This window comes from Lycium barbarum, chromosome 3 (assembly GCF_019175385.1).
Source record: "Lycium barbarum isolate Lr01 chromosome 3, ASM1917538v2, whole genome shotgun sequence".
Taxonomy (NCBI): Eukaryota; Viridiplantae; Streptophyta; class Magnoliopsida; order Solanales; family Solanaceae; genus Lycium; species Lycium barbarum.
The window spans coordinates 105473409-105486626 of NC_083339.1; the positions used below are offsets into that span (position 1 = coordinate 105473409).

At 33.1% G+C, this 13218-nt stretch overlaps 1 protein-coding gene across 1 annotated transcript; it reads right to left on the reverse strand.

Moving 5' to 3' along the window:
* Window positions 1-2282: 2282 nt before the first annotated feature.
* LOC132631706 (structural maintenance of chromosomes protein 2-1-like) lies at window positions 2283-4629 on the reverse strand. Its single transcript, XM_060347384.1, has 5 exons — window positions 4579-4629; window positions 4212-4437; window positions 3125-3199; window positions 2694-2859; window positions 2283-2612 (listed from the first exon to the last, which is right to left on the reverse strand). Exons 2-4 carry the CDS (start codon window positions 4395-4397, stop codon window positions 2743-2745), a joined length of 378 nt encoding a protein of 125 aa, XP_060203367.1. The 5' UTR covers window positions 4398-4437; window positions 4579-4629; the 3' UTR covers window positions 2283-2612; window positions 2694-2742.
* Between the last annotated feature and the right edge of the window lie 8589 nt (window positions 4630-13218).

Below are 13218 nucleotides of genomic sequence, written 5' to 3' on the forward strand. Positions count from 1 at the left end.
TTATTCGTACTGACGTCTCTTCTTGTGGACGCTGCGCTCATGCCCACAGGTAGGCAGGGAGACGGATCAGACCCGTAGGTGTTCTATTAGTGGATTCTCAGGAGCACTCCACCTACTTCGAAGCTGCAGTATATTTGGTATTGTCCTTATGATCATTTATATTCTATGTAGGGGCTCGTAGACGTGTGTGTACAATTAGATGTTTTATAGCTCCACCGATTCATATTTTTGTATAATATATTGGTGGCTTTGTCGGCCTTATTTTGAGCTCTTAATACTTTACTGTTAGCCTTGCCGGCTTTATAATACACGTTATGTTGTGGCGACCTTGTTGGTCCGCATATGTACATATGTGCTGAATGATTGGATATTCTTATGTTGGGTCTTTTCTGCGTGCAGGTGTTCTTTGAGTTATAGTTTATAATGTTCAAAGTAACGGATAAGTCAGGTGGTTCCCGGCCTACGGGTCGGAGCCCGTCATACTCCTCATAGGGGTGTGACAATTATCAATCACATCCACCAACAATATTATCAATCACATCCACCAGCGCTATTATCAATCACATCCACCAGCGCTATTATCAACCACATCCACCATCACAACTATCACCATCACCAGTACAAAGCATATCCACCATCATTAGCGAACATAAATGTTTCATTTTCTTATCAAATAATAATTTTAATTATTAGATATATAGATATTTATTTTCTCATATTTAGTTAATATTTTATTTGAATTGTATATTTATTATGATTAAATAAATACATTATGCACATTCAAATGTTGAAAAATAAACAGTCTTAATTATTCAGTATTCAAATCTAGAGACAACATCTTAATCATTCAAATGTGCATTCAAATTCAGACATCTTAATCTTAATGAAAACACATGAGGCCTTAGTAGAAAGTGTAAGTATTAATACAAACATGCTAGCATGTACACGAGCATTACAAAAAAATCTTGTTTGAAAAAGTGACATGTAAAGATAAATCATACCTATAACATGACTATGAAAAAGTTCTTTGGGCTACCACCGGTATACCTTGGTGAGTTTTTACTGCACCTCGCTTTAAGGCTCATCCTAAGACTCAATCAGAAAACACATTTTAATATGTTGATATTTATCATTTCACTACAACTTTTGGTGGTAGAAAATAAAATTTTCATTGTACGCTTAAAGTTATGAATGATTGATTAACAATGAGGATTGTGAGATAATTTTGCCACCAACTTAGTTTACATATACAATTTTATCCTCAAGTTATGGTTCTACAATAACAATAATTGAACCTTCCTAATTAAGTAGGGATCAGCTAAATAAATTTTCATCGTCCATATTACTCCATTTAAATTCTTCCTAATTCAATATTATATAACACAATTAAAAATGTACAAATAAAAGACAAAAAGTTCACTATATATTTTACTGACCTGTAAATCTCTAATAAAATGAAAAAACTCCTAAGAAATGTCAAACCTAAGACACACATGCTAACATGTATATAATTATTTATTTTTCCATTGTTCCGTGTTTTCTCCTATGTCTGCAAGGATACCAAGAGATACGTCTTTTGAACTTACATCCTTCCCTATAATCGTATATAACTCCTCTCTTTTAATACCTTCGATCACCAAGATCTCACACCTACAAACAAGTACATCTAGAGGTCGATGTAAGATATGATCAAATCATCTTTGACGACCTTCTAGTTTATTCAATGTGTGCAAATTAAACTTTTCTATCGAATGTGATCATTTTGTACCTTGAATGGCCTCACATCTATCTTTATATTTGCATAGGTGCAACTTCCATTTGTAAATATGTTAAAGACTTTAAAGACTCAGTATTCACTCCATTAGAACATTACAGGTCTTTCAGCCATTATGCAGAACTTGTCTTTCATCAAAGAAGGCATCTAACACATCACTCCAGTATCACTTCTCTACCCCTTTTATCATTCCAGTTAGTCTTTTCAAAGGCACAAAATAGAAACTCTTCTCTTCCAGGTATCCACTAATTTTATTGACATGTCTTCGAACCTATGTCACAACTCAAATGATTATATAGGTCTAGTTCATGCCTCTGGTATTCTGCCACTGCAACATCATTCTCAGGTAGGGAATCTGAAAACTTATTTCCTATAGCCTCTGCTAAAGCTGACCATACAACAGATGCCAGTTTACCCTTAAAAGACGTACTCAGTGGTTTCTTTGCTAGGAAGTTTGCAGCAACTAACCTACAAACAACTAAATTACCTCATAACACTTTCATGACCAGATACAATACTACAATTGACTTCTAATTTCTGCAAGCTAATTATGCTGCAATATTCCAAGGCGTAGAGCATGTGTGCATTTTGATAGCACTAGCATGTTATGCTCAAGTCACAACGAGGAGTTATGGGCTTACTGCACCAAGCTAATAGTTCTTACACAAATAAAATGCCCCCGGCAAAATTAAATAATACAGAAATAAGCCAAAAAGTAGTCGCAGATGCTACTTATGCAGGAAAAGGAAGGTGTTAGACAAGATAATTAGAATGTATTGGGGTGAGATTTACTACACATTGGAGGGAAACCAGAACTTATACACATGCCCCCGAGCATCTGCAAATAAAGTGCAGAAACATATAAGAGCAAATAGGAGCATTTATACATCATAAAGAGAACTTTGAACAGAAACCTAACATGAAACTGAATTTACTGCAAGCAAAATTACAGTCACCATTTCGTGAAATCACTTGTTTTTAGCTGCAACTGTTCTCTGCACTGTTGAGACGCCATCCACAAATTTTGTTCGGAAGAGAACATTGGCATTGTTAAACATACCCTCTTTCAAGGATACAACAATAAACTGCAGAATCCAAAATAACAAAATCAAAAAATGAAGGTTAGCAAAAGCTGCACAACAGTTCACATTTTTCATCCGACAACTATTTATGCCGGAGTTCTCTTCAATTGTTAGCCACTAGATAATCATGTTATGAACATTCACAACTGTAAAACAATTAACTTTTCTAGAAAAGTCACTGACGTTATTTGTTCCTCTCCAGACCAAAAAAATTTCTCAAAAGATCACATAGCATATGTCAAAATTCAATCATGATAAACTAGTGAACCTGAGAATGTGGAAAATGACTCTTGATCATTCTTCCGATGTTCTGTGTGTGACTTAAGTCAAGAGCTGCATCAACCTGCCAAGCAACACAGGTGAAAGATGCAAATTACTAACAAAGTTTGTAGGTAGGTAAGAAAGAATCGGTCATAAGGTTCGGCAAATCTAATTATCAATAGATCAATATTGATTATGCATATTTAAAATTCAGTACATAAATATGCAGTTCTTAAAATTTCAAGTGAATAGGTCATGCAGATGGACTTCAAAGGAAACTTCATTTTACCGCAGTCTCTAGCCTTAAATACTAACTCCATCCCACTTTTATGTGACACCATTTGACAGGTACAAAGGAGGAGATGCTGATTTAACTTTTTGTATAATAGCAGTAGTGGTGGAAGAAAATTTTCAGGTTATTCATGGAATATTCGACAGAGTAAATATCAAATTAAATATGTATTTTGTTGTAGCAACAGCAACTATGCCTCAATCTCAAACAAGTTGATGTTAGCTATTAGAATCCTCACTGCCCATGTCAGAGAGGGTGAATTCAAAATTTTGGAATTTTTGGAAGTTATGTGGAATAATATTATTAATAGACCGGTATCAAGTACTTCGAATGTTCCAGTGGAACTATGAATTTCTAGTTTGATAAACATCAAATATTATCTCAAATATAGAACGGATGGATGACAACACATGCCTTATGAGCCAACCTTGTCAATCTTAGCTTCTTCTGCTCTATGCTTCTTGCAATTAAAAATATACAAGAGGAAAACGAATGAACATCACATTGGTGCTTTCAGTTGTTTTTTCAAATAAATGTTTCTATCACAGCAACAAAAGATGTTTTCCTACAATTCACAGATACAAATTCCTTCATTAATTGCATCATAATAGCCACTGGCCACTGCCATAAAACTACATAATGTACTCTGCCAAAATAGTAATATGCAGCACACACTTTAGGAATCTGGAGCTTGTCACTGACATTACTTAGCATCTTATGAGAAGTCATATGATTAATGATCAAATACTCTTTCTTCATTGAATAAATCTCAGAGCATGTTACTTTAAGAAATTCTCAGTACCTCGTCCAGGATATAAAGTGGGGCTGGCTTGAAAAGAAGCAAAGCCAGAATGAGAGAGAGTGCAAGTAGAGATCTCTGCCCACCACTAAGCTCAGATAATGATTGTTTCCAAACTGCTCCAAATGCAACACGAACCTCCAAGCCATCTAAGAAGCTACCTCCTTCAGGAGGTTCTAACTTTGCCATGGTACCAGGTAACAAAGTAGAAAATATGGATCCAAAATCTCTGAAGAGGTAGGAAATATCGAAGTGAAATTTTGTAGAATCTGAAGAATAATGTTTATTCTTCTTCCATTCAAGTACAAATATATGCCAAATTGGTAGATTTTATGACAGGTTATCATCACAGAATGAACGAATATGATACCTGTTAACTTTTTCCCAAGTAACTTTAAGTGTTACAATGCACTCAAACAAGCCGCATCACAATGTAACATAGATTAGTGTCTTTTAATATCATCTGCTCGCGCGGGTACTAATACTAGACTGTATTTAGATTGTATAATAATTAAGATCTTGGCCCTCTAGTCCCCACAAAAAAAAAAAAAAAAAAAAAAACGAACGAAATATAGCTTGAAATTTATTAATAGAATTTTTCAAGTCGTTGTTATACATTATTTTCAGAAAAATTGGTGAATGGGATAATAACAAGAGTTATATATTGTATTTAATTCTAGAAAGAAAAAGAAAAAAAGATCTTTATTAAAAAATAAAAGATTCTCACCGGAAAATATTGGATAGGGGGTTATCGTTCTCATTCAATATGTGAGGGGAGTATCTTTTCCCAACCCTTAAATGTTAGGGGGGTAAAATGCGATTCACTCTTTCTTTTTTATAAGTAAAACATGTAATTATTTGTAAATTAAATAAACCGTATAATTTGCTATACATATAAAATACACAAAGTATGTAGAGACTTTTCATCTTCATCTGTATGGAAATATGGATCAATTTTAGTTGCTCAATATTTTGAGAATAGAAATAAGTTAATGTATTTACTAGAGTATTTTGGAGGGAAAATTGTTTGGGAAAATATTGCAAACTCCAAATAAGGTTATAATAGTCTTTTCACATGTGTGGCTACATTTGGGCTAAATTAGTGTGGTCATTTAGCAGCTCTCTTTTTTTAATATCAAATTTCTCTATCAAATATAAGAAAATATGAACATGAAAGATCTCATTAAATTCATGAATTCTTTTAATATTTGAATATAAAAAAATATTAACATTTAACAAAAGGGAGAAACAACTATAGGAAAATGACTTAAAAGAAATTAACACATCCTATACAAAGAAGCTCTCTTTTTATTCATCACATCCTCAGTCTTTAATTAGTACTCTATTATGAAAAAATAATTCATCAAATGGATTCAGCCATTTGGGATAGGGCAAGTGCACATATAGCCGATTTTGGAACCCCTATTAAAGCTCGATCTTAGTTCATAATTTTTTTTAAAGTTTAGCTACTTCGAAAATAACTTTCGACATAGTCAATTGGAGTTACAAAAACTTGCATCCGAAGTTCTAAATTTTACATAAAACTTGGTATATTGCTTGTGCAAACAAACTTTTAGTATACGAAGTTCATTCTTGGAAAGTCAAACGTCAATAATTATATATTGAGACAAATAACTAAAAATATATTTTGAAAATAAAAGCCTCGGACAATACTGTAATTTATAGTACCATAGCTGCCAAAAGCACATCTTCCTCTTGAAAGTTGAGAGTTCAAAGTTTTCTCTAATCTCCTATTCTCCCTATTTTTTACGGTTCTTAAAATAACCTTTCTTTCATTTCAATACTTACCTATACAGAATACAATCCCATGTAATTTCGGTGGAATACTATCTTGTCTTATTAAAAGGCAATCCTCACAACTGTGGTTACAAAAAAACTAACACTGAATAATTGAATATAATTGTACTAAAGATCTGTATTTAAAAAATGAACATTAGCAGTGATGAAAAATTTAAAATAACTCTAGCTCTAGCGATAATCAACACTAAGAGTAAACAAACCAACAATACTTATTCTTGACCTAATACTAAAAATACTTATAATATTCTGAAAATTACATGAAAAATCTACTCAAAAAATTCTCTTGTTGTCCTTATCGAAAGCAAATCTCTCAAGGTCTCTTCGAAGATATGATCCAATAAAAAGAAGAAACAGAAAAACACTCAAACATGAAATAATGCATTTCAATGGTAACAATAAGACCAAGAAGAAGAAGCAACATGCTCAGCAAAAACTAGGGGGGCCAATTTTGGCCCAAGCCCAATTGACCCGCCCAACTCGCCCAGATTTTCATGGGTTTGGACATGATATGCAATTATGATGTGCTAAATTTGGGCTAGCCCAACTTAACCCATTTATCCAAGGTAATCCAAAGCAGTCCATTACTTTAGCCCAAATTGACCCATTCATTATTGGGAAAATGACATAAACTAGCTACTTAATACTCTTTATTACAAAACATAACGATACTTTTTCTTATTTACAAAACATAACACTACAAAGTATAAGAATCTTCATTTTTCATTTTTTTTTAATTATTTTTTATTTTTTTTTAAAAAAATATTAAAAATTATTTTTTTTAAAATAAAACATAAAAATTAATTTTTTATTTTTTTTAAACTTTTTTGCTCAATGCTTAAAAAAATTGGTCAAAACTTTGTGTATGAAAAATTGAGGATGCATTGTGTCAAAATTTGAATATAGCTTGAAAAACTAAATTTATAATTTGTTTTAAAAAATATTGATTTTTGATTCATTTAAAAGTTATGAATTGTAAAGAATTGAGTCAACTTGAGCGGGTTGGGTTACGATCCATTATTTAGCCCATCTTGACTTAGCCCATTCTGGCCCAAATATTCTTTGGGCAGGATTGGGCATTAACCCATCTATCTATTCAGCCCATCTTGATCAGCCCAACTTCAGCCTAAATGACCCATTTGTCAGCCCTAGCAAAAACTAATCAATTAGTATTTAATAAGCCTTCAGCATATAGCTTTACAAATAAATTCTTAACAGCGTGATGAAGATTTTTTTTTTTTTTTTTGGATAGCATTGTTAGATGAGTAACATTTTTATTCCAGCTTTGCCATGGCAAGTAAAAGATCTTTCACTTAAATCTTCTATACAGTAACTAAGATACATTTATTTCTACAATAATTAAGACATATATTCTTACAATAAAAAAAAGAAAGAAAGAATGTGAATTCATAATCCCGAGGATACAAAAAACTTACACCAATTTTCAAGCAAATCAAATAAATACACCATTTCTCAAAGTAAAAAAGAAAATAGACGAAATGAACAAATTTTTGCAGCATAACTAATTATCTTTTGTTTATTTTGTCTTTTCTATGATCTTAAATCATCTATGTAGGCAAATCTAAAAAAAAAAATGAACAAATATTTAAAGAAAACATAAATGGTTCTTCGTAACACAAGAAACACGAAATGAAGGATGTATTCCATTTAAGCAACGAATGGTAAATTGTGAACCTTGGTTCCAATAAATTCACGAATGACTAATTTGAGCCCAACAAAATAATACAGAGAACACACAAAAAAATAAACATGGTAGAAAAATACAATAGACACATCCTCCTCGAGAGTCTAGGACCTTAATCATAAGTAAACAGATGAAAAAAAAAATACAGATTCAATGCATAATATTTTGAGCTTTCATAAGGAATAAATGGAAAAAGAAATACAGAATCAGTGCATAATTTTGCGATCTTTTTGTCCACACCTATCCCACAAGCTAATCAACATTCAAGAGCCTTCTTCATTGAGCCAAACTAAAAAATGAATCTAGTTTGCAATAATGATTAAGGTATTACAACTTTAAATATGAAATGAAAAGGATAATCTTATGACTTCAAATATGAAATGAAAAGATTATCCAAAATTATGAATTTATATAGATAAATATAGAGGAATATCATAAGCTCTCTTCAATCAAATTAAATATTTTGGGGTTATGAATATGAAAAGCATGTGAGTTATGAATATTATAATTAAGGGTAGCAATTGAATATGTAATTAAATATGAGTTATGGAGGTGAATATTTAAAAGCAAATAAAGAAGAGAAATAAAATAAATGCAAAATTTTCTTTAAATGTTGTAGCTACGTGAGCTTTAAGAACATATCCCCATTCCTTTATCAGACTTTAATATTTTACTTAGCATATTTAACATAATTTAAGAGAGTTAAAAGAGTGAATTTTGAGCTTTTTTAAGAAGCATATAGATGAGGAAAAATAGAGAAAAGGCCAAAAAAAAGGAGAAAAAAAGATAATTGTGTTTCTTGGCCATAGAGAGGTGTCACATCACCTTGTCTATGCCTAGCTTTATATTATACATAGATGATAACAAGACTTGTAACGCTGGTTTATGCGAAAGGCGATTTTATTCTCATAACTCGAACTCAAACTTTTGATTAAATTAGTTTCTGGATACGTGTGTTGCACATACCACGTAACAATTTGGTTGAACGTTTTGACAAACATCGTGTAGGAGTCGATCTAATATTCACATATGACCGAACTTGAAAAAGAATAGTTTGACATGAATTGACTCACTCTACGTAAATTTATCTCAAGATATTGAATGATGATCTTCAAGAAATAGAAGTACCCGAGCGATTGGTAATAATTCACATATTTATCATCAAGAAATAGAAGTACCCGAGCGATTGGTAATAATTCACATTCTGTTAGAGAGAAAAACTACCATTTCTTGAAAATCATAAATCTATTTCAAATAGAATTATTTGAATTTAACCAGGTGCCTCAGAAAAAACTGACGATGAAGTAATATTATCTTGATATATTGAAAGTTGTGAAAGAGAACTCCATCGTATTATTACTGACTATACGAAGAGAGAGCAATAGGTGCAAATCTAGATGAATTAATAAACATAAATTCCTTCCATAAGAAGTGTAAATTATAATTTTGAAAATTTGTGACTTGTTAAAATTGTGTAATTGTGAGTCTATAACTAAAGTGAAACACAATGAAATGCAGTTTCACCGAGAAAGACTTGAAAATGGCTCTTTGTAATACAAGTAATTCACATACATGATGAAATTAAAATAGTAGCCTCTTCATTTGCTGTCAAGTTTAGCTAGTTGAGCCTTCAGAGAACAAAATGAAGTACAATGCCATAAATATATAGGGAAAAAAAGACTTGAATTTTGCTCTTTGTAATTCCCACTACTACTTCAACATAAATGATAAGATTTGTCATTGTTTTTTCATTTGTTCTCATGTTATTAACCGGCCATATTGTTTTGAACTCATAATAATGATAGGTATTATGAAGACTTAATTGCATCATTATTAGTTGGGAATACTAATAGTAATGTGCCTACTTTAATATGCTGGTTTTTAATTTTTATTTTATTTTATTAGAATGTGTAATCCATCTTTATACAAAAATGCTGCTATACTAATTTTGCTTAACTTTTGAAGGGTATTATCATAGTCCAACTTTCAACTATGGGGCTTCTCACTTTTAAAATTATTATAGATCATAGATATGGAAGGTGCTTACCAATGTCTTAATAAGCCTGAGATGCAGAGGCAGAGTTAGAATGTGAGGTTTGTGGATTCCGAATTCAAACTCTTTAAGTTACTGGGTTCTAAATTACTAATTTATGCATATTACATAAATTTCTTAAGGCAAATATAAGATGTGAACAAAAGCTTGTGGGTTCGGCCGAACCCGTCTTCAACATTGTGGCTCCGCCACTGCTAAGGAGAAGCATTTTATTTAACACGAAGAGACGCATAAACCTCAAAGCACAGGAAGAAGCTTCATGTAATTTAGTTTTTAGTATTCTTATAAATTAACAAAATAAATATATAAATAACAAAAAAATAAAACTTAATTAAAATTACAGAAAATTCAAGAAAATTATAAATTTAGGTCTCATTTATTTACACTTAATGGACTGAATCTGAATGATTCAAACCGTAGGCCATTATGTGCATTTGTTTACATTAAGATCTAAACGCTTATTTGATATGAATAAGTCTTAATCATTAAGATCTTAAACAAAGTGTTAATATCATTAAGACATATTTTTGTATGAACACTTTTTATCACCGGCTCCACCCCCACCCTCCCAACCCCACCCACCCCTTCCAACATCACCCCCCACCCACCCAATCGACCACTAACCACCTCTGTCATCACAATCACCACCACCTCCGTCCTCCCTCCCAACCCCTACCCCTCCACCCCACCACCACTGTCGACCACTACCACCCTCCTAACCTCACCACCACTAACCACCTCTGCCATCACAACCACCACCCTCACCCTCCCTCCCGACCCCCACCCCACCACCCACTCCTCCACCACTGTTAACCACCACAACAACCCTCACCCACCCAACCCCCCATGCCCACGACCACCAACCACCCACTCTCCACCCCTTCAACCCCACCACCACTAACCACTTCTGCTATCACAACCACCACCCCCACCCTCCCAATCCACACTACAAAGTATCTCCGCCATTATTATTATTCTTAAACCCCACACTTTCAGAGCATGAGCATGCCACGTACTTCACCGTAGTAATGGAGTCACTACTAAAAAACTGCCAAAAATCGACAGACAAAAAACCGATGCACTGCGTCGGTTTAAAAAACCGACGGACGACGTCGGTTTTTTTTTTTTAAATATTTTAAATAATATGCAATTCAATTTGTTTTTTAAAAAAATAATAAACAATTTTTTTTTAGGAAACCGACGGACAGGGTCAGTTTCCTTTTTTTTTGGGGGGGGGGGGGGGGGAGGGGGTCAAATCTGGTCAAACGTGCGGGAAAAACCGACGGACAGGGTTGGTTTTGTCCGTCGGTTTTTCTTTAAAAACTTTCCAGACGGGTTTTCATACCCATTTCTTCTCCTCTTCCCAATTAAACTCCCATTCCCCTTAAACCCTAGCTACCCGCCACCCCCCTCCCCTCCGCCCAGCGCCGCCGCCTGCACAGCCCGTCCCCACCAACCTCAGACCCGTTTTGAAGTTAAGTAATTGAGGTTAGTTTCTCTTAAATTAGGGCTTTTAAAATTCTTTCAATTTTAGTTTTATTTGTAGATTTTAGGCCTAATGTTAATCTATTTAGCTTTGTTAAACATCATTTGCAATGTTATTAATGTTGAATTTTTGAAAAAAATGTAAACTTTATTTGACTAGTTTAGTTGTCATTTTTTTTTTGCTTGAGATTGTGCTATATTTCACGTTCTTTGTCAATGTATTTGTGTTAGCTTAGTTATCATTCTTTGTAATATTATTGATGTTGAATATGTGGAAAAATGTATACTTTAATTATTTGACTAGTTTTTTTTTTTTTTTTGGATTGTGCTATTTGTTAGAATTCCATAAGTTATTAGAATTGTTATTGATCATTCCAAATTAGAATTGGTTGAGATTGTGCTTTTCAAAGTTAGAATTGTTAAGTTATAGTATTTCTATAACTTCAATACTAAAATGTAGATTTTATTTCTCTAGATTTACTTTTCAATTTTTAGAATTGGTCGGAATTGTGCTTTTCAAAGTTAGAATTATTAAGTTATGTTAGAATTATTAAGTTATAATATTTCTATAACCTCAAAACTAAAATGTAGACTTTATTTGACTAGATTTACTTTTCAATTTTTAGAATTAAAGTTAGAATCCATGAGTTATTAAAGTTAGAATTGTTATTGAGAATTCAAAGTTAGAATTGGTTGGGATTGTGCTTTTCAAAATTATATTAAAGTTAGAATTTATAAATTATTAAAGTTAGAATTGTTATTGAGAATTCAAAGTTAGAAGTGGTTGGGATTGTGTTTTCTTAAGTTATATTTTAAGTTAGAATTCTTAAGTTATAATATATTTCTATAACCTCAATAATTTGTGGGTATATTTTTGTAGATGGATCGTATGTGGATGTATAATATGAATAATAGTAATCGTGTGGGTGGACATGATGAATTTGTTGAAGGTGTTGATGGGTTTATCACACATGCAATGACACTTCACCCTTTTCAAAATGAAGGGGTAATTAGGTGTCCTTGTTCTCATTGCCGGTGTATGAAGTATTTGAAACCAGAAGCGGTTAGGGTTCATTTATATAGTCGTGGGTTTAAGCAGAAATATTATGTTTGGACTGATCATGGAGAGACTGATGGGGTCAATGGTATATTTTACAATATGGTTGTCGGTGAAAGTAGTGTGTCGCAGGAATACAGTCATGTCCAATATGATAGAGTTAATGATATGGTTAATGATGCTTTTGGCGTACAGTCTGGGTTTGAACCTGAGCAAAATTTTGAGGAACCTCCTAATGAAGAAGCAATGCGCTTGTATCAAGAATTAGAAGAGGCTAGTCATCCACTTTGGGTAGGGAGTCAGCATTATAAGTTGTATGTTGCAGTTAGAATGATTAACATCAAATTAGATTGGATTGTTGCTGAAGCTGCTATGGACTCAATGATTAAGCTTGTAGGGGAACTCGGAATTCGACATACCTAAGAGTTACTATGAAGCAAAGAGATTGGTTTCCAAATTAGGATTGTCGTATGATAGAATTCATTGTTGTCCAAACGGTTGTATGTTGTTCTATAAGCAAGATGTTGATTTAAATGAATGTAAAATATGTGGACATGCGCGTTATAAGCGGACACCTAGTGGGGAAGACAGTTCCAATTAAGGCGATGCATTATTTACCTATTATACCTAGGTTAAAGAGGTTGTTTGCATCGCCGAGATCTGCTCCTCACATGAGATGGCACAGCGAAAATAGAAGGTCATCTGGTGTTATGTGTCATCCATCGAATGGAGAAGCGTGGAAACATTTTGATAGAACTTATCCTGATTTTGCTAGTGAACCAAGAAACATTCGTTTGGGTTTGTGTGCGGATGGTTTCACACCATACTCTATTTCGGCTGCACCCTATTCTTGTTGGCCTGTATTTCTTACTCCATATAATCTACCGCCTAA

Excerpts from the sequence above, each read along its gene's own strand:
- LOC132631706 (XM_060347384.1), bottom strand. The coding sequence starts at position 4,397 with ATGGCAAAGTTAGAACCTCCTGAAGGAGGTAGCTTCTTAGATGGCTTG. Across the intron at positions 3,200-4,211 it reads CACTTTATATCCTGGACGAG|GTTGATGCAGCTCTTGACTT; the intron begins GTACTGAGAATT and ends GTTGCTTGGCAG. Across the intron at positions 2,860-3,124 it reads GTCATTTTCCACATTCTCAG|TTTATTGTTGTATCCTTGAA; the intron begins GTTCACTAGTTT and ends TGGATTCTGCAG.